The sequence below is a fragment of the Phocoena sinus genome, chromosome 18 (assembly GCF_008692025.1).
Source record: "Phocoena sinus isolate mPhoSin1 chromosome 18, mPhoSin1.pri, whole genome shotgun sequence".
In the NCBI taxonomy this organism is placed as follows: domain Eukaryota; kingdom Metazoa; phylum Chordata; class Mammalia; order Artiodactyla; family Phocoenidae; genus Phocoena; species Phocoena sinus.
In genome coordinates this window covers 70159794-70187372 of record NC_045780.1, presented here as the reverse complement: position 1 = coordinate 70187372, position 27579 = coordinate 70159794, and the positions used below count along the sequence as shown (strand labels likewise).

Sequence of the window (27579 nt, the reverse complement as noted above, 5' to 3'; positions counted from 1 at the left end):
ATTTATAGTAAGCATTTATTGAGTGCTTGAAACATGCTAGGTGCTGTGATGAATGTATTACTTGGTTTATTTTACTTAAAGCTCACGCAAGCTTCTCTCCCTGTTTCACAGATGAGGAAACCGAGCTTAGAAACATTTAAAATTATTCAAGTCACACAGCCAGTCAATGGCAGAGCTTAGAACCAACCCAGAAAGCCTTCCTCTGAAACTCTGAAGCCCAGTCCCCTTCCCACTTTGTTCTGATGTGTGGGTACAAACTCAAGAACATAGAGTCAGGCTAGACTTAAGCGAAGATGCATCATTTGGCCTGCGTGTAAGAATGTAAAAGGAGGGGAAATAAGTGACGTGTGTGCCTAAAATCATATCTTTCTGACACAACCAAGTGGTGATTTCCACAAGCAGAGCCTTTCCTTTTGCATGTGGGGTCCAAAGGACCAGCTTAAAATATGACAATTATTTAAACATTCCCTGAGATGTATTGACAAATTAGCTCACTTGCTGCTAACAAAGAGCAGAACCCTGAAGGAGTAAACATAGAAGTTTGTTTTGACTGAGATGGAACTGGGCAGTGTATTACCAGGGATTGTGTGCATGTGTGTGCGTTAAGACTGTAAAATTGTGTATGTCTTTGTAGGAGATTGTGTGTGTGTGCACATGGGCATGGTGGCCTCAAGCAGCTAAGGGATCGTGGAGAGTTAGGCATCATACTCTAGAGAAAACATGTTATATAAGGGGAAGTGGCCAATTGAATATAAGAAGATATTTAAAAAAGCAATGTGACCCAACACATCTGCCTCAATTTGGCCATAAGCAGAGGAGACTGAGACAGTCCTAAGGTTGGTCCCCATTTAGAAAATGCCTGGAAACATTGATGTAGTGGGACATGACTATAATAAAGTCATGGGCTTGTAAGGTTTGTGGAATCATCTAGCTTAAACTTTGGCCCCTACACAAGCCATGTCAGTCATCTCAGATAGCAGCTATTTGGGGCCCATTTTAAGCTCCCAGAATGAGATTCCACAATCACCTTTCCAGTGGTTACCTGTACTCACTACCAAGAAAGCCATTACACGTCTAAATCCTTTCACATCAACTTAATGTCCAGTGTGTCCTCCAGAAAGATGAAAAGTAATTATATCACCAACTACCTAAAAAATAAATAAATAAATAAAAACCTGTAATACTCCTGGAGCTATCACTAAATCAGCCCATAATCTCTCTCTTTCCAATGTGATATCTTTAATTCCTTCAGTCTCACTTTATTTATCTGGTTTTTTTTCTAAACTGAACATCTGACAACCCAGAAGAAGGCCAAGTATCACTTATGAGACTTATAGTACTTTTGTACTATATGGAGAGTGATTCTCATCATTTATTGTTGCTTAGAAGTGAAGTAACATTTGTGCCCATAGTAGGAGAAGGATTTGTGGATAACAAGGAGTCTCCAGACAAGTTAACATTCCTTGCAAATCTACAGAAAAATTCCTTCCTTTGCTTTTTCTGAGTCTTGGTCTTCAATGACAAAAACCGTCATGGCGATAATGTTCTTATAAAGAGCTTCTGTGTGGATGAATCAGGTATCGTTTGAGAATGCTCATGGCATTAATGTTATGAATACCATTCATGAATCAGGAATCTTAAGTCTGTGTCCATATACAGCAGTTACTAATGAAAAATGATTACATTATGCATTTTAATCAACACTTACACTTGTTGAAATTGTCTGATCCTTTTCTGTGTTGTTTGCAGAAATGTAACCTGGAATAGTTTAGCTATCCCAGATACACACTGCTCACCAGAGCTGGAAGAAGGCTACCAGTGCCCCCCAGGATTTAAATGCATGGACCTTGAAGATCTGGGACTTAGCAGGCAAGAGCTGGGCTACAGTGGCTTTAATGAGATAGGTCTGTCTTACTGATAAAACACCTTTTCAGTTTCTATTTTACAATGTTTATGAAATGGAGAAAATAGTTGTATAATTGATATTTTATGTTCAGACTGGCTGTAGTTTTTAAGAAACACAACTGTAAGTTTTCATATATTCTCCCTTATAGTCTATAACATACAGTCTGTGTCTGTATATTCAGCAGTGTCTGTATAGACTTAAATATCTCTCAATTCTTAATTATAGCATTTAAAACTATTTGTCTGTTGAGTAAGGTTCAGGGTTGTGGACTCAAAGAACCCCTTGAGTCAACAAGACTTGGTTTCCTTCCACATTTAACTAGTAGGCAAGGTAAGTCTTAAGTAACTGGAATACTAGACATTGAGGAGTGCGTGAGAGCTGAAAAGTAATTCTGGAACAGGATACAGCTAATGAAATACTTAATGAATGTGCATCAGCTATATAACAGAGGTATGGGAAATGCTTGTATGTGAATATGATATGCCAAACGTGTACATTGATTTGTGACTTGTCCTATTAAGTCCTGAAACGTGCCGTCGCACACAGTAAAGAAAGAACTTGGCATCTGCCATTTAGCTGGTATCATTGCATTTGTTACAATTCCATGCAAGTTGCACATCTTTCACGATTGAAGCAAAAAAACATGGGATTCTAAACAATTATTTTATGCTCTGAGAATTTGTCTCAGTCAGCTCAGGCAGCCATAACAAAATATCATAGACCGGGTGGCATAACAACAGAAATTTACTTCTTACCAGTCTGAAGGCTGGAAGTCTGAGATCAGGAGGCACCATGGTTAGGTCTGGTTACCCCTCTCCCTGGCTTGCAGATGACTGTCTTCTCTCTGTGTGCTTATGGGATGGGTTGGGGGGAAGAGAAAGAGAGAGAGTGGGGAGAGAGGGAGAGAAAGCTCTCTGGTCTCTTCTTATAAGGACACTAATCCCATCATGAGAACCCCACGCCTCACAACCTGGTCTAAACCAAATCAACTTTTAAAGGCCCCACCTCCTAATGCCATCACATTGAGGGGTTAGAGCTTCAGTATATGAATGGCAGGGGCTGAGGGAGTGGACGTAAACATTCAATCCATAGCAGAATTGTTGGAGTCATTTGAAAAAATTTAATTTTTTCTTGAAGTTTTAAGGCCCAGGTACATTTAAGAGAGTTCTAGACACTTTTACCCAGGTCGTAAGAGGAAAGTCTTTCAGTGTGTAACGGGATGGTGGCTGTGCTCTTTTGGAAGCCAAATCTCCTTATTTTTAATCTGTCTTTTGGTGTGATTTCACTTTTTAATGGGCCAGCTGTACAATGGGGATCTCATAGCCAGGAAAGAGTGCATCACCCCTGTCTACCCAGGAGGGAAACTGGTTCAAACCCAGCCCATCCACCTTCACACATCAGACAGAGTGGCTGATAAATCCTATTCCCACCCTGGCCTTCGGTCGTAGCAGCTCCTGGATAGTGTTATGCAGGATGGCATAATGAACTCTGGGATAAGTGTTTGAATTTCAGAAAGAACATGTGAAGATCTTGCACTGAGTGAGGAATATGTTCTAGATATATGAACTAAACCACAAGGCTACAGCCTTTGGACTGAATATAATACTGAAATTGGGCTGAAAGAAACATAAATAGTTGGTATTTTTAAAGAGTGCATTTTGAAAATAAATCCCTAAATTTTATTCTTATATATTTAGTATGCTCTCATAGTAAATCTCCAGCATTGTATTGATAGTTAGATGGGCATTCTTCTTTTGGCCAATGATACAGTTTTCTGGTTCATAAAAATTTAGAAGCCAACAGAGGTAAAGCATTTTAATTTGCTGTCTCTCTTATACTTCCCTGGCTTTGGAACCAATCTTACATCCTTCCCCCTGTCTCAAAAGTGCAAAGATTATGCCAGTGACTTTCAGGCATGAGCAGGAAATCACAGGTGTGGTGTGGGAGATGAGATACGTTATAGATTTAGTAACCTGCTTGGAGCAAGCTCCAAGCTAGGGCAGGACTAGAATGCATGACTGGTGAGAGCCTGTTGCTCTTTCTTTTAGGGGCTGAGTGTGCCCATGTCTTGTATGGAGAGTGGCCAGCATTCAAGAATTAGGCTGTCCTTGCACTAGAAATCTCCAAGCCTTTAAAATCATGTTGCTAAATCAAATCTCCCCCTGACCGTTTTAAATGCAGCAGTTGTGCCTAAACTCCAACTGCTGCATTATATTAAAGTGGATTTATCTTTTTTTTCACTGTGACTTACAGTAGCTTCAACTAATGTAGGGGACAATATCTCTTTGAGCAAGGAAGTCTCCTTCTAAAGCATGTGGGCTTAAGAAGCCCAGTTGTAGGAGGGAATTGCCCTGGAGGGTGGTAAGCTCCCACAAAGGCAGTAATCTTACTGTAGCTCTACTGTTTATTTGCACATTGATCTCCCAAGGATTTAAGCTCCTGGAAAACAGGAAGCACATCTTTTTATCTTCATGTCTCCAGGGCCTGGAGCAATGCCTGCTTGGTAGGAAACCCTTTATAAATATTTACTAATGGACCAAAGTATGTGCCCTTTTGAATTCGTAGGTGACACGTCATATTTGTATTAGGATGTAGAGCCATAATAGAGAATTAAGTTGTTTTCTCATTGTTCTTTTCCCTGATTTCGTCTGCTTTTGTTGGCAGTGTTCATTCTTCCTCATGACTTCCCTTTCTATACAAGCTTAATTTGGTCTATTTGCTTCTTTTTCTCAGACGATGATTGAATTCAGCATCATTGTAGCACTAATGGTTAGATAATGAAAATGTTGGCTTTGAACTATAATCAAAAAATGTTAACATGGTCACTATAGTTTAGATTGAAATTGGTAACTATTTCCTGATATTATGTATCTATGTAGATACACAAACTAGTGTTTTAGATTATTTTGAAAGTTCTTATGGAAACAAAAGACAATGTTTCACCAAAATGAGGAAATTAATTTTATTAGGCATATGTGATCATCTCTTTCTGCATGCAGCTAAATTTAGAACATAATTAGGTACCTAATTGTGTATTTAAATTTGCCCAGTGTACTCTCTATATAAGTAATCATGATTAATTTAAAAGGAGCATGTTTCCTTTTCTTACTAGTCCAAATTATCATGCAATACATTGAATTTCAAGCATTTATAAAATTTTATTTATATTAGCTTCATGTCTCATTAAAATTTAATATTGATGATGTTGAAAAACTCAATTTTTAAAACTGTATTAAGAGCCAGAGTCATTAGGTAGAAAAAATTATAAAGAGCCCCTATTGTAAGATTGCGGAGTAAAGAGACCTTTTCGTCTCTAAAATCATTCAAACATCAAGGATACTGAGAAACAGAAATGCAGTTTCCATATTTAAGGACTCTGAAAAGTTTATAACTGTAAACCCCAATATCAGAGGGCCAGGTGTCTAACAGAAAACTTCCCGAAAAGACTGGCTACTGAGGACCTCAGAGCCGAAAGAAGACTGGCGTTCTACAACAACCAGTGTTCATCGTTCATTCAGTTTAAAAATTCAACAATAAAAATTAAATTATAGAAAATAAAAGTAAAATGAAATAAAATGACCAGTGTTCCCACAGAAGCAGAATAGTCCTCTCTTCGAGTCAGGGCATCACTGTGTAGCTGATGGTAGGAGTTTTCTGGAATTCCATGTGGCATCACAGAGGAGAGGCCCTTATTCTGCAGGCAGCTGGGAGAGAGAGAGCTGTGGGCACCCCAAGACGGCTGATCAGCATGGACTAGGATGAGGGAAAGACTCCAGCTTTGCAAATCTGGCTCTACCTTACGATGACCTCACCGATTCTCAAGCATCATTCTCAGGCCAATTAAATCGAAACCTTACAGTGACTGAAGGCACAGATGGCTCTAAAAAGTTCTCCGGGTGATTCTAGCGTGCATGCAGAGTGTGAACCACTGAAGCAACACCGATACACACCCAACTTGTGAAAATCTTCACTTCCACCCCACAGCATAACTTCACCCTTCCCTACGTGAAACAGGACAAATATCTGGTGCTGTCAAAATCAATGTCAAAGGTGAAGGATAATAAAAAAGAATCAGGACCATTTCTATAAAGATGTGCCTTTCAGTATATTTAAAATGGAAAAAAAAAATACTCAAGATATATATAGCTCAAAAGAATTGCAGAGGGGCTTCCCTGGTGGCGCAGTGGTTGGGAGTCCGCCTGCCGATGCAGGGGACATGGGTTCGTGCCCCGGTCCGGGAAGATCCCACATGCCGCGGCAGCGGCTGGGCCCGTGAGCCATGGCCGCTGAGCCTGCGCGTCCGGAGCCTGTGCTCCACAACGGGAGAGGCCACAGCAGTGAGAGGCCCGCGTATCGCAAAAAAAAAAAAAAAAAAAAGAATTGCAGAAAAAGAAGACTTAAATATACACATTAAAAGGGTACAAACTGACTCAGTAAATTGACAGAGAACAGTCAACACTTAGGCCTATCTTAGTAAAGATGCTAGAATTCAAAGCTAAAGAAAGCATCCATTGGGTATCTTGAAAAAAAAAGGAAAGATCAAGTCAGTTCTAAGGCGGACCATCAGAGGGGCCTGAAACTTCATGTCAATATTCAGCTCTCAGATATAACGTCACAATGCTTCCAGGGTCCTTAGGGAAAGAATGTGTCAAACCCTTTTTGATTATTTTTGAAGAGGCAAGAATTCCGAGACTTCATTTTACATGAAGTCTTCTTGAAGCCATTCAGCCAATCAAGAATAACTGGTCATGGGCCTGGTCTTTAGTATGTATTCACTGTAAGAACAAAGCTAATACAACTGTAGGATTTACAGACTATAGTGTAAATATTACAAACTGTGATTGTGTGGAACAGAGGACAAGATCAACAGGGGAGGTAGGGTGATGATGTGGATGTTTATACTTAGCAGTAAAAAACAAGTATCATTTTATACAATATATGAATCCAGCAATGGAGGCATAAGGATACTTGCCATGAAAATGCATTACAAAGTCAAAAACGACTTTAGAAAAAATTCAAACTTAAAATAACGGCCTTGGGGTTTGGATCATGGCTGTACTGTATACTAGCGTGGTGACCTTGGGAAAGTAATGAACCTCTCTTGCCTCGATTTCCTCATCTGTGAAATGGGTGAGTGATAGACCTACCTTACAGGGTTGTCAGAAGCAACTGAGAAACTACACATAGAATAGTGTCTGGCACAGCACAGACACACGATGAGCTAGAAATTAGAGATACGGTGGCAAAATAGGAATACATCACTGTTACTTGAGAATAAGTGACCACTTTAACAAAGAAGGGCAGGATATAGATGCTTTCAGATTAGCACCTCGATGTTTGATATTATTCCCTTTTCTTTGAGCCAGTTTGTCCCTCAGGTTGTTCAGGATCTTACAGCAAAGGAGAAGAGTGGAGGGGACGGGAACAAGGTGTTCTTGACTTTGCATTATTCTGCCATTAACTAATATCTCAAATTTTACTTCATTCTAATCAGTGTATAGAGGGCCAATATTTGGGGTGGTTTAGTCTTTTTTAAAAATTTATTTTATTGAAGTGTAGTTGATTTACAATGTTGTGGTAATTTCTGCTGTATAGCAAAGTGATTCAGTTATACATATATATACATTCTTTTTCAGGTTTTTTCCATTATGGTTTATCACAGGATATTGGATATAGTTCCCTGTGCTCTACAGTAGGCCCTTGTTGTTTATCCATTCTATATATAATAGTTTGTATCTGCTAATCCCAAACTCCCAATCCATCCCTCCCACTTGGCAGCCACAAGTCTGTTTTCTCTGTCTGTGAATCTGTTTCTGCATTGTGGATAAGTTCATTTGTGTCATATTTTAGATTCCACATATAAGTGATATCATACGGTATTTGTCTTTCTGACTTACTTCACTTAATATGATAATCTCTAGGTCCATCCATGTTGCTGCAAATGGCATTATTTCATTCTTTTTTATGGCTGAGTAATATTCCATTGTATATATATACCACATCTCTGTATCCATTCCTCTGTTGATGGACACTTAGGTTGCTTCCATGTCCTGGATATTGTGAATAGTGCTCCTATGAGCATCGGGGTGCATGTATCTTTTTGAATTAGAGTTTTGTCCAGATATATGCCCTGGAGTGGGATTGCTGGATCATATGGCAACTCTATTTTTAGTTTTTTGAGGAACCATAAGTGTTTTCCATAGTGGCTGCACCACTTTACATTCTGGTGGTGTTTAGTCTTTGTTAATCAATTATTCCTCTCTTGCCACTCTGAAAATTATCCTCACTCTGGTGTTTTACCTGTCTCTTATCCCTATTTAGCCTGCACCGTGGAATTTTTACAGTTTCATTAAGGCTCGGATATGTAATTTTATTTAGCCCTATGCATTTGAACTTGTGGGCCCCAGATTCCAGCCACATGTGTCTTTAGCAGCCTTTCAACAGATGCTCCTTCCACAGCCCTAAGCAGGGCATCTGGCAGGGCACTGAGAAGAAGCCACGGCTGCGCCGCTTCCTGGACTGCTTCCAGCACTCAGTGGAAGCTCAGTCTTCTGTCCTCCCCTAAATCCCTGGGTCAAAGGGTGACTGAGATGCTGGCTGCTTCTCTGTCCCTCTCTTCCATTTACAGACCTCTGCATCATCGTTTCAGGGGAACCTTTCCTGTGGCTCATTCTTCAGGACCTCAATGCACACACCGCTCTAAGACGTTAGCCTGTGCACCTGAGACACCCCGCACCCCCACGGTCCAGGCCTACTGAGGAATAGACGTTATTGAAAGGACATATTTGAAGATCACAGAATCTGTTTAGCAGACACTCAGATTCTGTGATTGAAGCGAGTGTGTGTGGATGTAGGTAGTAAGCATGCAGTGTAAAGGTCTGGGGACAGAGGACACCCAAAAAACCCATGCTGTAGAGGTAAAACCAAACAAATCGTATCCACTTGGTCTATTTAGAAAATGTGTCTACTTCCGCTTTCTGAGTCTTTACGCCCCTTGCAGCCTGTCTCTTCCTGTGTCTTACCACACGCTCATCAACATGCAGGACGTACCACCCGAGACACTGCCGTTTTCTGTGACGGCACTAAACGTGGAATTAGAGGAGCTTTGAGCTGGAAAAGATGAGGCAGTCCCGTGGCTCACTGACACAGTTCTCCAGGTGGAGAAACTGAGCATCAGAGCCAGACTGGTCAGAATTCCAGAGAACTCCACACCAGTCGGGGCTAAACTCCCTCCTCATGATTCGCAGACTCACCCTATAACTTACTGTCTCCCTCAGACCTTTTTACATTTCAGATCAGTGTTTAATTCAGAAGGAAACTCAAGAAATACCTTGCAAAGCTTAGCTGTATTCTTAATTTTGTAGTAGGAGGTTAGCGTCACTCACCTTTGGTAAAATGCTGGTGGAGAGGACAACTATGCAAACAGATGTGATGTGCCAGTTAGAACAAAAAGCAGCAACAAAATCCATCACATGTGGGAAGGAAATCACAGCCCAAGAAACTGGCAATTTTCTTGTCATGATATTTCAAAAGAGGGTAAGAAATTGGGTACAGAAGATGAATACAAAGCTATTCAGGTGGTGGTTTTTAACTCTCCATTCATTGTACAGTCAGGTAAAAAACAAAACATGTTTCCTTTTGATAGAACAATCCAATGAATGTCATTTAATGATAAAATTCACCCTGGGAGGTCGCTTAGGAAATAAATAGCTATCAGGCATTTTTTGGTTGTTTGCCTTCAGAATCATAAGAACAAAAAAGAGAAGCTCAATTTTTAAAATGTCAGAATGAACTAAACCTGATTGAAACAATTTATATCAGAAAAAGGAAGCCCATAAGTAAGATCAATCTATAAACAGGGCATTTGGAAGATAGCTAATCAAAAAGACATTTAAATTATACGTGCGAGCTTCCCTGGTGGCACAGTAGTTGAGAGTCCGCCTGCCGATGCAGGGGACACGGGTTCGTGCCCCGGTCCGGGAAAATCCCACATGCCGCGGAGCAGCTGGGCCCGTGAGCCATGGCCACTGAGCCTGCGCATCCAGAGCCTGTGCTCCGCAACGGGAGAGGCCACGGCAGTGAGAGGCCCGCATACCACACACACACACACACACACACACACAAATTATACATGCTTTTAATGCTACATGGACCGTATATAGTGGACTATTTTCCTTATTCTAGCTATACCGTAATCAAAGGTAAAGCCAGGAAATAACAAACACCATGTTCTTGTGGTGACTCATTGTCCAGCAGACAGTCTTTATTATTATAATTACTGTCATTACTTATGACAACTACTGCTATCATTTATCGATTGTTTATTATGTATCTGGCATCAGGCAAAAGGTTTTCCATCCCTTGTGTTTTTTAATTCTCAAAATAAATCCATAAGGTATCATTATTCCCAATTGGTAAGTGACAAGAAAGAGATGAGAAAGAATTGATTCGCCCACAGTCACACACAGGCCACAGTTGGGAGCCAAGGCCTACTGCCCCGTGTGCCAAGGTCAAAGCCTGTGTTTTCTGTCTGCAAACTCTGCCTTATCTGTGAGGTCAGCCAAGAGTGACCGCCATTCCCTGTGGCTTGTCAGGATGGCTGGTCCATTGTAGAGTCTCATGATGGTGGGAGAGGAGACATGTTCTCCAATGTAATAATCCACCAGACATCCTGCCTTCTCATCCTGAAGTCTTGAGGACACAGGGATGAGTGTGAAGAAGGGTCATGTCCACTGCAAACCGAGGGCCACTCGGGGCTGGTCTCTGCCTTTGAATCTAGCCCCTTGCAAGGGAGTTGGTGTGTGATCTGTGTTCATTATGTGGACGAATTTCAACGTAAAAAGAATATACCCGGAGATTATCATACTAAGTGAAGTAAGGCAGAAGAGAAAGACAAATATCATATGTGGAATCTACAAAAAACAAAAGGAACTTATTTACAAAACAGAAACAGACTCACAGATTTAGAGAATGAACTTATGGTTACCAGATGGGAAGAATGCAGTAGGCCTTGGCTCCCAACTGTGGCCTGTGTGTGTGACTGTGGGCGAATCAATTCTTTCTCATCTCTTTCTTGTCACTTACCAATTGGGAATAATGATACCTTATGGATTTATTTTGAGAATTAAAAAACACAAGGGATGGAAAACCTTTTGCCTGATGCCAGATACATAATAAACAATCGATAAGAATGGAGGGAGAGATGGATTGGGAGTTTGGGATTGACATGTACACACTGCTATATTTAAAATAGATAACCCACAAGGACCTACTGTATAGCACGGGGAACTCTGCTCAATTCTCTGTAATAACCTAAATGGGGAAAGAATTTGAAAAAGAACAGATATCTATACACGTGTATGTATAACTGAATCACTTTGCTGTATACCTGAAACTAACACAACATTGTTAATCAACTATACTCCAATATAAGATAAAAAATTTAAAAACAGGGCTTCCCTGGTGGCGCAGTGGTTGGGAGTCCGCCTGCCGATGCAGGGGACGCGGGTTCGTGCCCCGGTCTGGGAGGATCCCACGTGCCGCGGAGCGGCTGGGCCCGTGAGCCATGGCCGCTGAGCCTGCGCGTCCGGAGCCTGTCCTCTGCAACGGGAGAGGCCACAACAGTGAGAGGCCCGCGTAACGCATAAAAAAAAAAAAAAAAAAAAATTTAAAAACAAAACAAACAAAAAGAATATACCTGGGCAGCCATGCAGTTTTACGAGATACTTACCGAGCTATGGACATTTGGTCAAGGATTAGAGGCAATAGCAAAAATGAGTAAATATGCTTTTGATACAAAGTGAGATTGTAGGCACATTGACTAGAGATGTGGGAGAAAACTTTGAAAGTAACAAAATATGTTATCTGGTACATTGCAGTCAGGTTCATACTTATTTGAACTAAATTCAAAATTCTACTGTGATACATCTATTTACTATTTGTAATCTACACCTACATGCGTCAACTTCTCCTGTGTATTTGAACTTAACTTTCTCTTTCTGAGATATGAGTATTTAAATTTGCTTTTTTTTCTTGTGATGAGAGCTCCTAGGATTTACCCTCTTAACAACTTTCATATATAACATACAGTAGTGTTCATTATATTTACCCGTAGTACTTATTTACCTTATAAGTAGAAATTTATACCTTTTGACCACCTTCATCCAATTCTCTCTCCCTCTACCCCTGCCTTTGGTAACCACAAATCTGGTCTCGTCTGCTATGAGTTTGTTGGTTGGTTGGTTGGTTTTTGAAGTATAATTGCCCTACAACACTATGTTAGTTCCTGTTATACAACATAGTGATGCAATATTTCTATATGTTTCAAAATAATCACCGCGATAAATCGAGTTACCATTTGTCACCAGACAAAGATATTACATAGTTATTGACTATGTTCCCCACCCTATACATTTCATACCCATGACTCACTATTTGGCAGCTGTTAATTTTGCCTTCTAAATACTGCAAATTAACCAACAGTTTTATTTAAGTTGATTTTGAAAATGCATATTAGTTAATTTCTTTATTAGACATATTAGTAAAGAATATTTAACTTATTTGTCCTCTTCATAAAAAAATAATAAAAACCATAAAGCTCTTCTTAAAATAAAAAAGCCCTCCTAGGGCTTCCCTGGTGGCGCAGTGGTTGAGAGTCCGCCTGCCGATGCAGGGAACAGGGGTTCGTGCCCCGGTCCGGGAAGATCCCACATCCTGCGGAGTGGCTGGGCCCGTGAGCCATGGCCGCTGGGCCTGCATGTCCGGAGCCTGTGCTCCGCAACAGGAGAGGCCACAACAGTGAGAGGCCCGCGTACCGCAAAAAAACAAACAAACAAAATTTAAAAAGCCCTCCTAAAAATATGAGGTAGAAAAACCACAGATCATCAGCGTCACAGAAGTCCAAATGTGAGTCTTGAATGCAAATACAAACTTAAGGGATGACTTATAATTTTTGTAAATTTTTTTCTGGCAACAATAAATTAATTGGGCCTTTCAATAAAATGAAAAAATTAGAGTAGACTGCAGCCTGCTAGATTCTTATACAGATACTCCCAAGTCACTTCTGAAGAAGGCTACTATGGAAACTGAAACTTGGGACTAGCATTTTTCTCCAAGGGGTAATATATTTTAGCTGTTACTTACTTTTGTGGTATTTTCCTCATTTAACTTTGGGTAGTATTGGCTACAAGATATAAACTCAGCTCCCTGTGTGAGTCATAAATCAGGTTTATTAAATATTGATGAGAAATAACATCAGTGGTTATTTTCATCCCTGGTGGTGTTCGGTGCTTGGAATTACCCCTGTATTTTCCTGTAGGAGGATTGACAGTGAATCCACCTACACAGTCTAATGTTTCAGTTTTAGGATTTGCTTTACTTTAAAATTCCTTCCTATGTTTTTGTCTACTGGCATGCTATTATTTTTATAATCGGTCTCTTATTACATCTGACATTAAATGACATAAAATGTGGTGAAAGGAAATTACTTTTATTCAGATCATAATAGAATGTAAATTGAACTGCCTTGATGCTGCTGCTAAAAATTGATTCCTCAGATTTAAATGATGTTAAAACATATTTCATGTGGCTGTATGTGATATCAGATGAAAACTTTACAAATGAATAGAAAATAGAAAATTATTCTGTATCTATAACTATGATTTATTACAGAATGTACATTTTTATTGCAGTTGCAAAAAAGACACAGTAAAGACTAATCTGTAAATTATGTAATTGAGATTTATAATACTTCATGAAAAAGCACCAAAGGGTCATTTCCCCTGCATTAATCTTTATGTTTTGCATTGCTACTGGAATTATTTACTGATTTTTATGAAAACACATGTAGAAGAGAAAACTAGGGTACTAGAATTCAACCAAAAGTGCTTACTTTAATCTTTGATAATTCTCTACTTGATCTCTGAAGGAATTCCTTTATCATGAGACAGGGAAAACAATGTATTTTTGTTAAATAGAGGATAAAATCCAGACGCTTCAATAAGAGAAATAGTTATGAGAGTGTTTGGTCAAATACCAATGTTTTATCCCTGGGTTCAGTCATCATAAATGCCCTCAGGTTACATGCAAAAGTGTGTGCTCGAGGTTCTCTAAAGGAACTAAGTCTTAGGGTTTCATTAGATTCTGACAGTGTCACAGACTAATTTAAACTAAAATTAGATATGCAGATAAATATTCAGAATATTAGGAAAAAAGGGGGTGTAAAGATAGAAATTGCAGACATGATTTTAAAAAAAGATATACACTGTCTAGTATGTAGCAGATAGGTGTTCAGAAGTTCTTGCTGAATGGATTAGAAAAGGCAGCTGCTAGAGTGACTTTTCATTGGACAGTGAAAGAAGGAATTTTGAAAGTGGATTTCTGAGGGCATGAAGTGATGATTTTTTTCACATGATACATAGAAGACAGTACTCATTGGAAATATCTAGTGGTTTCCAAGAAATTAGCATGCTTATAGTTATATGTTAAGTATTTGTAGATTATAAAAATAATGCTTCAATTTGTGACCACCTAGAGGGGTGGGATAGGGAGGGTGGGAGGGAGACGCAAGAGGGAGGGGATATGGGGATATATGTATATGTATAGCTGATTCACTTTGTTATACAGCAGAAACTAACACAACATTGTAAAGCAATTATATTCCAATAAAGATGTGAAAAAAATAAACACAAGAGAAATTTTAAAATAAGAAATTAAAAAATAATTTGAGAAATTAAAAAATCTCAAATAACATGAGATTTAATGAAAGTAATAAATTCTGCCATATATAATTCCCTCCCTTTCTCTCTTTCCTTTCTTCTTTCCTTCTTTCATCTTCATGTTTCATGATATTTAATAAAACACCTGTAACCATTTCCCTACCAATAGACACCTAAGTGATTTTCAGTGTGTTACTACAAGTAATTCTGTGTTGAATATACCCACTCATACACACACATGTCCTGTGCATGTGTGTGAGTATTCTTTTTTTTAATAAAGTGAATGGTTTTTTTTAATTAATTAATTTTTATTTTTGACTGCACTGGGTCTTTATTGCTGCTCACGGGCTTTCTCTAGTTGCAGCGAGCGGGGGCTACTCTTAGTTGCGGTGCGCAGGCTTCTCATTGTGGTGGCTTCTCTTGTTATGGAGCACGGGCTCTAGCCGCACACACTTCAGTAGCTGTGGCACGTGGGCTCAGTAGTTGTGGCTTGCGGGCTCTAGAGCACAGGCTCAGTAGTTGTGATGCATATACTTAGTTGCTCCACGGCATGTGGGATCTTCCCGGATCAGGGCTCGAACCTGTGTCCCCTGCATTGGCAGGCAGATTCTTAACCACTGTGCCACCAGCCCTGTGTGAGTATTCCTAAGAACAGATTCCTAGAACAATTTCTGAGTCAAAGGGTATGCACAGTTTTAACATAATAGATAACTCATGCTTTATTTCTCAAAATAAATTCACAGTCCAGCCCTTATTTTGTGAGAGTGAGTTTCACAAAGTATAAGGTATTCCTTTCCAATATGCATAGATACGGAAGTAAAAAAAAATAACATAGGCTGTGTTGTATTCTGTCCTCTTCTGAACACCAGCAGTTCATTCTCTTTTCTTTGAATTCTTCATTCCATTCTCCCTGGAATGCCTCCCTCCTACTGGCCCTGTCAGTCTGGGACTCACCTTCCAGGCCTCCTTTCCAGTAGCTTCCCCATTGCACTAGCAGCATTTATCTCCCTCTGTCTGAACCATGACACCAAGGTTTGTGCATAAAGTCAGTGCTTACTTGGATTTGTTTCCCACTAGGGTGAGTGCGTGTGCGTGTGTGTGTGTGTGTATGTGTATGTGTGTGTTTTACCCCTGTCTTCCCAATTAGCTCATTCAGTCCTCCAGGAGAAGCAAAGCTTCCTGTTCTTCCTTCCTAACTCTCTGTGAGCTCATTATTGCCTTTGAGGACAGGTTGATCACATTTAGGAAAATTTTATATTAGACACATTGCCTTTTTCAATCAACATTCTGTGGAAACCTTTTGATTGAAAATGTAAATTTAATGCAAATATGACTCTAGCCTTTAAGTACTTTGTTCACTGAAATTAAGCAGCTTCCACGTTAAGCCACATACTCCTGTGAAACAAAAGTGAGCAGACCAGCAGAGAAGCCTTGTGTTGACAGTCATGGAAACGTTCCCTGCTGGTGATGGCAGTCAGTGGAACATAATTCCCTGGACTCTCTATGAAATTAAATTAATTCCACCATCTAATCAGTTGGAGCAAAAAGGAATGATGTCATTTAGGAAAGCCCTAACACAGCTCTTCCCTCGAGGCCAGTAGGGCCAGAGGAAAGGCGACTCCCACCTCTCCTGGGGCTGCAAGTTCTAATACAGGAACCCTGCTTATCAAAACTGTGCTGGGAAGAGGGAGGTGACTCCCCCCCGGGGAAGAAAGCTCTCTGGCGCTTGTAGATGTGTTTCTAACCTGAGGAAGGGAAAGACTCAGTTTCAGGTTGGAGTCTGCATCTCATTCGTGGGTGACATAGGACAGTTACTTACCTCTCTGTGCTTTAAAATCGGGATAAATATCATACATATCTCAGAGGGTAGCAGGAAGATTAGATTATTCTCATCCTCATGCCTAATGAGTCCTCAGTAAAATTTAGCTATGATTATAATGATCACTTTTATTAAATATATAGTTATCAGCTAAATGAATGAATGAATTATAGAGCAAACTATTCTAAAGTCACACAGTTAGAAAGTGGGAGGAATAGGACCAAACCTCATTCGTATCTGTCTTATTATCTATATTATTTCCATGGCATCAGCTTACCTCCTTTTAGTCCTAGCAAAGCATTCATGATCATACAACACAATTTAACATATACTCACATTTTACTGTGCTGGTATATGTTCTGTTTACTGGTGTTTTGTCTCCTCCGTGTACATCTTCATTGGAAATAAAATTCTGAAAAATGTTTTCCTATTTCCTGCCCTGCTTAAAGATGCTGCCAGTAAAGCCATCTCTAAGCTGAGATGCTTTGTCCTCACAGGTCTTCTAAAGAGTTAGAGCAGTGCTGAAGTTGTATGTTTACAACTGACTAGGATCTGCAAACCACCGGCCTGTGAACCAAATCCTGCTTACTGCCTGTTTTTGTAGATAAAATTTTATTGCAACTCCGTGTCCGTTTGTTTCCCTATGGTCCATGGCTGCTTTCTGACAATACAGCAGAATTTCTAGAGTTCCAGCAGAAATGCTGTGGTCCATATAGACAAAATGTTTACCATCTGATCCTTTACGGAAAAAGTTTGCCAACCCCTAGACTAGACTAACAGTAGGAAAAACTACTCAGCCTGTGCTTCTTTTTTTTAATTATATCTTCCCACAGATGCCTGGAATCCTTGGCAATCCTTATATTCACCTCTTCTTACATCCCTTAGACTTGGGAAGCTCAGAGGTGCAACACATCTCTTATTTTTATGTAGATTTGTGATAAAATCTAGACTCTTCTTCCCTGATTCAAAGCCCCTTAAACTCTAAACATGAAATTTTGAAAGAAAAGTTACCCTGGTTGTATACACCCCTGAAAGTCATCTCCTTTCTGTGGTCTCTCAAGTACACAGACTATGTTCCTTGAATCTGTCATTGACGTTAAGTAAGACATTTTTGAAGAATGAGTGATAGGCTAGACATAGAACCTAATGAACCTTGATTGTTTTAATTAAATGGGTATTCCTTAATTAAATGGGGGTAAGAGCCTCAGTGGTTAAAGACACTGCTTAGAAAATCAGAATCAAAATACTAACAGTTATTCTCCAATGCCTTGTTTTAGCCAGAAAACATTACTGAAATGAGTGAAAGAAGGGGAAAAGATCATTATGCTTACAAAAGACTAATAAAAACAAAATAAAATACCATTTATAGCCCCTTTAAAGTATTGCCTTTTTAAATGTTCAGATAACTCACCGATTACTTCTTCTAGTAAATTATCTGCAAGGGCAGAGTGACATCCACCTATCCCTGGACACACGCCCCATTTGCCCTGGGACTTTGCTCCCCCTCGCATCAAAGGTGGAGTCTTTCTCCTCCCCTTGAATCTGGTGCCTGTGATTTCTTTGCCCAAGAAAATGTGATGCAGTGACATTGTATAAGCTTTGGAGGCAAGGCCTCCAGATTCCCAGCAGCTTCCTGTCTTGCCTGTTGGAGTGCTGCTCTGAGATGCTCAGGGCAAGTAGCCTAGAGAAGGATGAGAGGCTGTGTGGACAGGAGCTGAGGCCCCCCACTTGACAGCAGGTGCTTGCCCCAATATGTGAGTGAAGCCTTCTCAGACTCTGTGACCCCAGATGACCTTCTGGACAACAGCCGTATGAGTGACCCAGGTGAGACCAGCAAAGAATCGCCTATTTGACCCTAGACCAGTTGCTTCCAGAGAATCATGAACTAATCAGTGGTGGTTGTTTGAATCCAGTATGTTTTGTGGTGGTTTGTTATGCAGCCGCATATAATTGAAAAACTCTCAATTTACCAAAGAGGAAACTGGGGGTCATGATATAAGCAACATGCCTAAGCTCATGTAGCATTTGGCAAGTTGGGGATTCAGACTCAAGTCAACCCAACTAAATCATACTCTAAAGCACTCCTCTCTACTATATGCTGTATCGTCCAAAAATTAAACGGATTGCATAAGCAGCATTTCTGAAGACTGAGGTAGTTTGGGAGATGTAATTTGCTCACCACTCTGTTGTGTTTTTATTGGGACTTTTGATATCAGGAATGTTCTGGAAGACCTGAGATATGCAGTCTCCATCTCTGAGCAATACTCAAGCAAGGACTGTAGGTAGTCCTCTGATGTTCATTCATTCACTCATTCATTCATTCAGCAGGTATTTATTGAGAACCTACTATACATTAGGTGCTGTTTTTAGCACTGGTAGGCACAAGGAGTATGCTAATGCAGAACCAGAGATGGATGACATTATATTTTCTTTTTTTTTGAAAATTCACACTTGCTTATATGTTGATTTCCTTATTAAGGGCTGACTTGTTTTAGGCTCTGGAACTCCCAGTTCTGTACTTAAATTTTTTTGGTTAGCCTACGCATAGTACTAGATTTCAAGAAATCAGTTGCCAAACAGGATTTTCCATTGAGTTTTTTTAAAGAGGAAACATGTAGGCCAAAATACAATAAGAAAAGACCATTTAGGCATCAGCAGAATTTGATCAGTTGCTCAAATTTCAAGCAAGTTTCTAAAACAAAACTGTTTTCTTCTCTTAATCAGTTTAAAAGGAGGGCCTTGTGCTCATTTTTGTTGGTGGAGGTGAACTGAATTCTATAAGCTCTGTAAAATGAGGCCAGAGTGAACAGAAATTGAGTCAAAATAATGGATGACACATCTTAACATCTTCTTAGGCTCTTGTGTCCTGACCACACCCCATTTGAACCTAAGGGGAGTCTCCTGGAGGCTGAGGGGTTCATTAACTTGCAGCTGTCTGAGACTAGTCTGCAAAAGCTAAAAAGAAAGTCAGCCACAAGAAAGCAGGTGGCAGTGGCCTGGAAGATGCACAAAGGAAAGGGGCAGCTGGTAGGGAAAAGCATATTTGACTGAGACCTTTACAGAGGGATGGAGAGGGCCCTGGGCCACTGGAAATGGAAGCTGGGAGGAAAGTCTTGAAGGCAGACAGCCTGGAATCAAGGGCAGCAGCTGGCAGAACAGCTCAAAACAGGGCGAGTGGCATGATTCAAGAGGACTTATGAATTGTTGTGTTGTACAGTGACCATTAAGCTTGTTAGTGAGGGAAGAGACTCAGTGCTTTCATTGTGCCAAGCACTGTGAGAGATACTTTCACCCATGTCAGCTACCCTAACATCCAGGGCAGCCCTTCAGTGTAACAATTATGCTGTAGGTCAAGTGTAGCTTCTTGGCAAGTGTTAGCGCCTGTGGTCATCTCTGTTTATACATTTCTTTGAGAGATTGCCTAAAATCAACCTACTTGCTCATTTCTTGTCTGTAGTCTGTACTGTTTCGCGTGGAAGATTCATGCCTTTCAATCGTATTCCAAATTGATCAGTACTATACAGACTTCAGCCTCCATGAAGCTGTGGGCAGACAGGTGAGGTGGTGATATTGCCAGGGACCAGCTTGTGCAGAAGTTTAATCCTTTGAGGAAAAGGATAGCAAGCCCAATGGTAATTGTCCAAAAAAAAAAAATGCTGCTAGAGAACAAAATGTATTTAAAATGTATTTACTACATAACCTGGTAAAATATTTTAAAGTTTGGTGTTGGTAAGTTTCAATGGTTCTTTTTCTCTTTTTATAAAAGCGAAGCCCACTAAAATGTTACTCCTTCATATTATTTTTATTTACTTTCATCAGAGTTGAATATTTGTTGTGCGGGCATGTGAGTTTTATATGTATTGTCTACTCCTCTGCGAGCTGGTTGAAATATGTTATGAGTACTAAAATTATTTAAATTGATGGTGACCAAAAGTTATAGAATTATGATGTACGTAAGCCATTTTAGCCCTGGTAAAATTTTGACCCTCTGGTTGCGTGATTAAATACAGTTATATTGATAATATATATTTCCTGAATGTTAATATCATATGAAATTATGAACAGGTTGAGTTTCACTTCCTTCAGTTTGCTGGGTGATGGGCGTCTTGATGAAGTCAGCCTTGCACTGTGTATTCAGTGCAGACACGTGCCTCTATATGACAGGGGAGCCTGTCTCAGCAATTCCCTTACCACCTACAGCAAAATGGCAGAGCATAAAGTTAGGGATTTGGGAAAATACTGTATTTTACCGAACACAAGTCTTCAGACAATATAGAGATAGACCTCCACAAAGTCAGCATCCTAGGAAAAGGATTTATGAGAATACACAGACATATTATTTGCACGTTAGTACATGTGACTATTACCCTTTTTTATGCTTCCTGAACTCATGGAAAGTCATGAGACCTATTTTTCCTTCCCAGGTAAATTCCATTATAAATGCTCTGTTTTTATAGATTGTGAATTCTAAGTAATAATTGAACCAAGTCTGTTGAGGCTGTGGGCAGAGGGTAAGATTTACATGTGAGACTTCATGTTCTACCCTTTGAATTAGGCCAATAATTTTAGGCGCTGTTTTTTAGTTTTTAGTGTTTCCCACAGCTTTACTGAGAGATAATTGACATAGAACATTGTATAAGTCTAAGGTTTACAACACGATGATTTGTTACACGTATATATTGTGAAAGGATTACCACGTAAGGTTATGGGTGTTATTTATTTTTTAATTATTGACTTTAAAAAAATCATCATGCATTAAGGAAACGCAATCTTAAAAATAATTTTTTAAAAGATGGAATAATAATGGGGACCTATAGAAACAGCATCCAAGAACATATTGTACTTTTGCTGAATTAGTAAAGTTGCATTGCATTGTTCACATTGAGAAGTGTTGAGGACAGATTGGGTGGTGATGTCAATTTGTAATTTGTTTGGCAAATCTTGACAACGCAAAGACGTTTATTCTAGTTAAAACAAATGGTTGAGGGCTGTAATTATGAGTTGTTTAAGCCTTGTCATCTGCTAAGAAATTTGGCAAATTCATTATTTATGATTCTCGATGTACTGCCTACAATCCCAAATTAATTATTAGTTGACTGATGTTTGGTATACTGATACAATTAGTCTTAGGCTGTTTTATGTTAAGTAAACATGTGAACTGAAATCACAATATTATTGAGTTATCAGGAACTGTTAATAAAGATGGTGAATCACGATTGTTATTTTGTAGGAGTACATTTTTAGAATTTTTAAAGATTTATTTACAAAACAGACTCCTCTTTTAAAATATGTACACTTAGAGATGCTTAACTAAATTATTTTCAATAAGCACATAGCAGTTTAAACAAATGGTTCCTACATAAAGCATAAATGATAGAACTTAGGGATGAAACAAAATATATCATCAATTCCTTCCTTCTGCCAAGACATATTAGACTTCAAATAAAAGGCACATCAAACATTAAACAGATGATTTGACAGTCTATTTAAAGATACTGAATTAATGGACTGAAAATATTTTTTAAATTACTCTTCTTTTGGGATGGTATAAAACCATACTTCAAAGTGAGGAATTTCATACTGATACTCATGAAGTCATGTACTATCTAGCCTAGCATTTGTAAGTATATTACATACTGTAAAGTATGTGTTGTACATTGTCAGATAACTTATACTCTGCAATTCATACATTTTTATCATTTGCCCCATTTTACTTTGTATCACTATATTTGTGAATTGTCAACTGCTTTGCAGACTAGAGAGATTCAAAGTATACACTTATAAATCCATTTGTGTGGATTCCCTATATTCCACATGCAAGCGTGCACTCATATACATCCACAGACACTCCATGAAACTAGAACCAGTTAATGGATACAAAGGTAACATCATGTAAAAGATAAATTTGTTGGGAAAAATTCTATAGGCGTATAATTTGCCCTGATAGTGAATTATAATCTATGAATAAATATTGTATTTTTTCTATGTGTTTCACTCTTAAAGCTAGGGGCTTCTATAAAACTTTAGTAATACAGAGCATCTGCCTTGCAATCCATATGCTTCTTGAATTAAAAAAAATTCAATTACATAAGAAATAGTTTTATTCTTTTAAAATATGTTAGAGTCTTTTTTGATGACTCTGTCCAGTTTTGCCCCCTCTCTTGTATCTCCAAGATAACATTATTCTGAGTTCAATCTGTACCCTTTCACACTTTTAAAAAAAATAAATTTATTTATTTATTTATTTACGGCTGTGTTGGGTCTTCGTTGCTGCATGTGGGCCTTTTCTAGTTGCTGCGAGCAGGGGCTACTCTAAGTTGTAGTGCACGGGCTTCTCACTGCAGTGGCTTCTTTTGTTGCAGAGCACAGGCTCTAGGCGCATGGGCTTCAGTAGTTGTGGTTCGCAGGCTCAGTCGTTGTGGCTCGTGGGTTCTAGAACACAGGCTCAGTAGTTGTGGCACACGGGTTTAGTTGCTCCGTGGCATGTGGGGTCTTCCCGGACCAGGGCTCGAACCTGTGTCCCCTGCATTGGCAGGCAGATTCTTAACCACTGCGCCACCAGGGAAGTCCCTGTACCCTTTCAGACTTTAAACTCACCTGCATATGAGTATGCATATATATGTTTATATAAAACATGCATAGTGCTGCTTCCTTATTATTCACATGAATAAATGTGCATTTACTTCAGTTAGTTTAGCAGCTAGGTAATTTTTAATTCTGCAATTGTCCAACATTTTATTTGTTCATTCTGCAGTTGATAGACATCTTCTCCTTTTTGTGTGTGATTACTCACAGTGGAGTATTAAATGTTCTTGCATGAGTATCTTTGTACACAGTGTGAATAGTTCTCTGTAATAGATACCTGTAAATAGAAGTGCTACGTATGCACATTTTTTGTTTAATAGGTACTTCCAAATTGCTCCTATAAACTCCCACTAGCACTATGAGTACTATATCTTTTCCATTCAGCATGTCAGTATTTGATATTGTCAAACTTTTCAATTTTAGCCAATCAAATGGGTGTGAAAATGTATTTATGTATCTTTCTAGTAACTAGCGAGGTTTTAGTCAAGTTAGGCGTCTTCTCATATGTTTGTTGGCCAATCAGATTTCTTTTCTTCTGTAAATTGCCGGTCTATATATGCTTTGCCCATTTTTCTCTTGGGTTGTTTGCCTTATTCTTATATATGTTCTGGATACTTGACTTTTGTCTGATATTTGGCTGTAGTATTTCAGAGTTAATGAAAGTATAGATGCTGAACATCTAGAACTCAGAAAGGTACAAGGGAACATTCTAAGCAGAAGCCATGTTCTAAGTAAGGATTTGGCTTGTGGAAAGAAAGAAAAGAGTGAGGTGTCATGGGTGAAGGACTTACCACCAATGGGCAATGCAGAATCAGGAATGTCTTGGTCACAACATGGGCATCATAGAATGATACTGTCACCTATATCATGATGGAGAATTAACGGGGCTGCTCTGTAGGCTCACAAATCCCATTACCCTTTCTTCTAAGCCTGGGAAAGTATTTCTAGAGTGGAAAAAGATGTAGGACAAGGGAGTGGATTAAGAGGCTATTAAAATCAAATAAAAGGAGGAATAGATGTAGCAAGAGAGGCACAGTTGATAGCTGCCTCCATTCTGAGAACAAAAAACAAAAATAATAGTGGATAAGTTCATGGAGGGCATCGGTCAGGAACAAGGATACAGCTCTGACGCCTGACTGCAGTTGGTAACAAAAAGCCTTTGAGACAGATTCTAAGAACCTGAAAGACTAATAATGAGTCATTCCTTACAATCAGTGTCTTAAAAGGCAGTAAACTGTCTTATAGGATACAAAAATGGAGACTTTTTCCTTCCCCATCCTAAAGTTCTCCTGTAAAAAAACAACTTTATATGGCACTGGAAATAATAGTATACAGCAAGAATCATACTCTGTGGCATTACTGAGCATCTCAAGTGTCTAAAAGGTATAAAGATAAAAACCAAATGACTTCAGCGTGGAAAATGTCCCAGAAGTTGCGATTTTACTTTTAAAACAGAAAATTAGGGGGGAAAAAACAACCTTAATCTAAAATCAAACCTCAAATGGCAACAAGAGATTTTCTAACAAGTATTTTATTTAAGGATGTTGCAAATTCATAATGTCCTCACTTTTTATTAACATTAGTGAGTTGTAATCTGAGGAAACTAGGCAAGTCTTGTAAAATTCTTCATAGCTGAGAAGTTGTCATACATATATGTAAGACTTGCTTTGTTGTTGTTGTTTTTATAAGTTGAATACCTGCAGGTAGATTTAGAGTACTGAATAGCTTAGGGTACACTCAGTACGAACAGGCAGAAAAGATGGAAGATAAAATTATCAGGATGCCAAGAAATGTTCTCATCACACAGGAGTGAGAAATGAGATGGGCAGAGAGAACAGAAGCCATGTCTATCATGAGAAACATAAAAAGAATTTGATTTTAGGGATTATGTACTTGAGATCCATTTCAAAAGAAAAATGCCTATTTACAAATCCACAGAGGCTTATGGAATAATTATTATTTTTAATAAATTGTAATTTGCTATTAGTATATTTTTACAGCCCTGGACTATGGACTTCATTTAAAGTAAAATTATAATAGGTATGTTTTCTGATTATAGTAGAGTTCACCGTTTAAAAAGGCATCCAAATTCAGCCTTCTTTGTTTATTATATACAAGGAAATCCTTTTCCTATACAACAAATGGGTATTTTCAAACTACATGAATACTAGTGTGTGTGTAGAATATACAAGGTTGCTTGAGTTAAAATGTTTTGTTTCATTATAAAAGTAAAACACAAGCATTCTAGGAATGTTTCAAAAGGTAAAGGTATGTAACAAAAAAGTCACCTTGAAAACATGGTTTACATATTTTCCAAAAGTGAAATGAAATACAATAAAATCTATTTCAGGCCAATATTTTGAAAATGATTAAATCTCTTTGATTCAGAGGGTATATACTTACTGAACATTTCATTTTTAAAAGCAAAACGTTTCATCCTCCAGAAGTATAGCTATTTCTCCTTTGGAGGGTCTATATGATTGAGTCACAACCCCCAGTACAATGGCTGGTCCGGCACAGGATAGAGCAAGGCTCAAACTAGAGGGTCTAAGAAGGACAGGCAGGAGAGGCTGGAGGAACTGAGAGGTCTTGATGATGAGGTTCTTCACCAAATAGAGCAGATTAGGACTGAAAAAGCCCAAATGCCAACAGAGAAAAGAGTTCCTGAGCTTTCATATATCTGGCTACACCCTTGGGAGTTCCCTCCACGCATCTGCTAAGAGATGCCTCTGACAGCTCTGTATTTCCCATTCGTGTTCAGCGTGGGGTGCATTCTGTCTGCAGGTGCTGCCCCTTTAATTGTACCCAGCTCATGATCTCCAGCCTATACAACTCATAGCAACATCCAGCAACACTTTACCCATGTTTGGGTGTTAATTAGATACTTATGGGATTGTATTTCCCTTTCCTTTGGTCCAGGTTTATTGAGTTTGTAGGGTAGTTGGGGACTTCTGTCTTGTGGGTCATTGGTCAGCTTTGATGAAATCCTCTATGTGTGAAAAAAAATCTTGCCCGGTACCATAGTCACTCTCCAAATGCATTATGTTTAGTTGTATCCACAAAGCTTTTTTATTTTTATTTTATTTTTGGCTGCTTTGGGTCTTAGTTGTAGCATGCAGGATCTTTCATTGCGGTGCATGGGCTTCTCTCTAGTTGTGACGTGTGGGTTTTCTCTTCTTTAGTTGTGGCACAGCCTCCAGGGCGCATGGGCTCTGTAGTTTGTGGCACACGGGCTCTCTCATTGAGGCATGCGAGCTCAGTAGTTGTGGCACGCGGGTTTAGTTGCCACGCGGCATGTGGGATCTTAGTTCCCCAACCAGGGATCAAACCCACGTCCCCTGTGTTAGCAGGCGGATTCTTTACCACTGTATCACCAGGGAAGTCCCCACAAAGCTCTTTTAATATGTAAGCGTTATTTCCTGGTCAAATGTACTAGCTTCACTCTTCCAACAATGTCCATGCTTAGGGATCCTGAACTTTTTCAGAAAGAGTATATGGAACAGTAGGATGATCACTTTCTATTGTTGATGCCAGCATAATCTCATCTTGCTCTTCATGTAGGAAGCTGTCTGGGGACACAGTGTTTCATCTTTTACATTTATCAGACATAGACTGAGCACTGAATGCAAGTCTAGGGATGGGAAGAGGGGTGGGGATGGGATAGAACAGATTAAGGAATTTATAATCTAGTTGGGGATATAGATTTGTAAATAATGTACTTCTGTACAAAAAAAGGAACGTATTTTTTTCTAAATTATCATTGGGTCATCCCAGAAGAATTGGCATTTCAGTGAATGCCAAAAAAGGGAGTAAGGAATTTTTTAGCTTTTTAAAAAAATAATGGAATAATTCACATATATATATATAAAAGAATAAACATAAGTAACATTTCTGTGAGTTACATAAGCATAACAATAATAAAATGAACACTGTTTAGCCCGTCAACCAACTTAAAATATAACCTTCCTAAAACCCGAGGCTCCAAGGGTGGCCCCTGGCCCCTCTAGAGGTAACCACTCCAGGGAAGGGTGTTAAAGACAGGCAAGAAATCCAACTTTGTTTTAGAGATCACACGACCAGAGAAAATAAAATACAGGACTCTCTAGTTGATTCGTTTGATCGGTTGTATCATAGGGAATCCTGAGTGATACAGGAGGATGTAATGGAGGGCTGAGACAGATGTGGAGTGTCAGGCTGAATAGTGACATCGTAAAGCAATCAGGGAGCAGTCGCTGATTATCAGAGCTCCCACACCATGTCGTGTGGGTTTAATTTGATGACACTCACAAGGGAGAAGTTAAATTTTCTGGACAATGGCCCTGGTGCTCAATTTTCACCTGTAGGTATTGGCGAGCCAATGCCTAACAAAGGTAAATCAGATCAAAATTCTTAATGTCATTGATTCTGCAGCATCTCCAGAGCATATCTAGTTCATGACTAAAATTTCTTGCCATCATCTCGTAAAATTATACTTATCCTTATTATAAAGATGTTCCATATCGAGCATATTGCTTATATCAATAATTACATGTTCTTAAAAAGATGTTTTGTAA

General features: G+C 39.1%; 1 protein-coding gene across 8 annotated transcripts in view; it reads left to right on the top strand.

Annotated features, from left to right (window-relative positions):
• NALCN (sodium leak channel, non-selective) overlaps positions 1–27579 on the top strand; it is a 294176-nt gene that overhangs the window by 37167 nt on the left and 229430 nt on the right. For all 8 annotated transcript variants that reach the window (XR_004346630.1, XR_004346629.1, XR_004346631.1 and 5 more), the window contains exon 7: positions 1750–1904. Coding sequence is in view for 4 of the 8 variants with exons in the window: in XM_032610834.1 (XP_032466725.1) it covers positions 1750–1904 (155 nt within the window). In the remaining 4 variants the exon portion in view is untranslated. The remainder of the gene's footprint in view (positions 1–1749; positions 1905–27579) is intronic.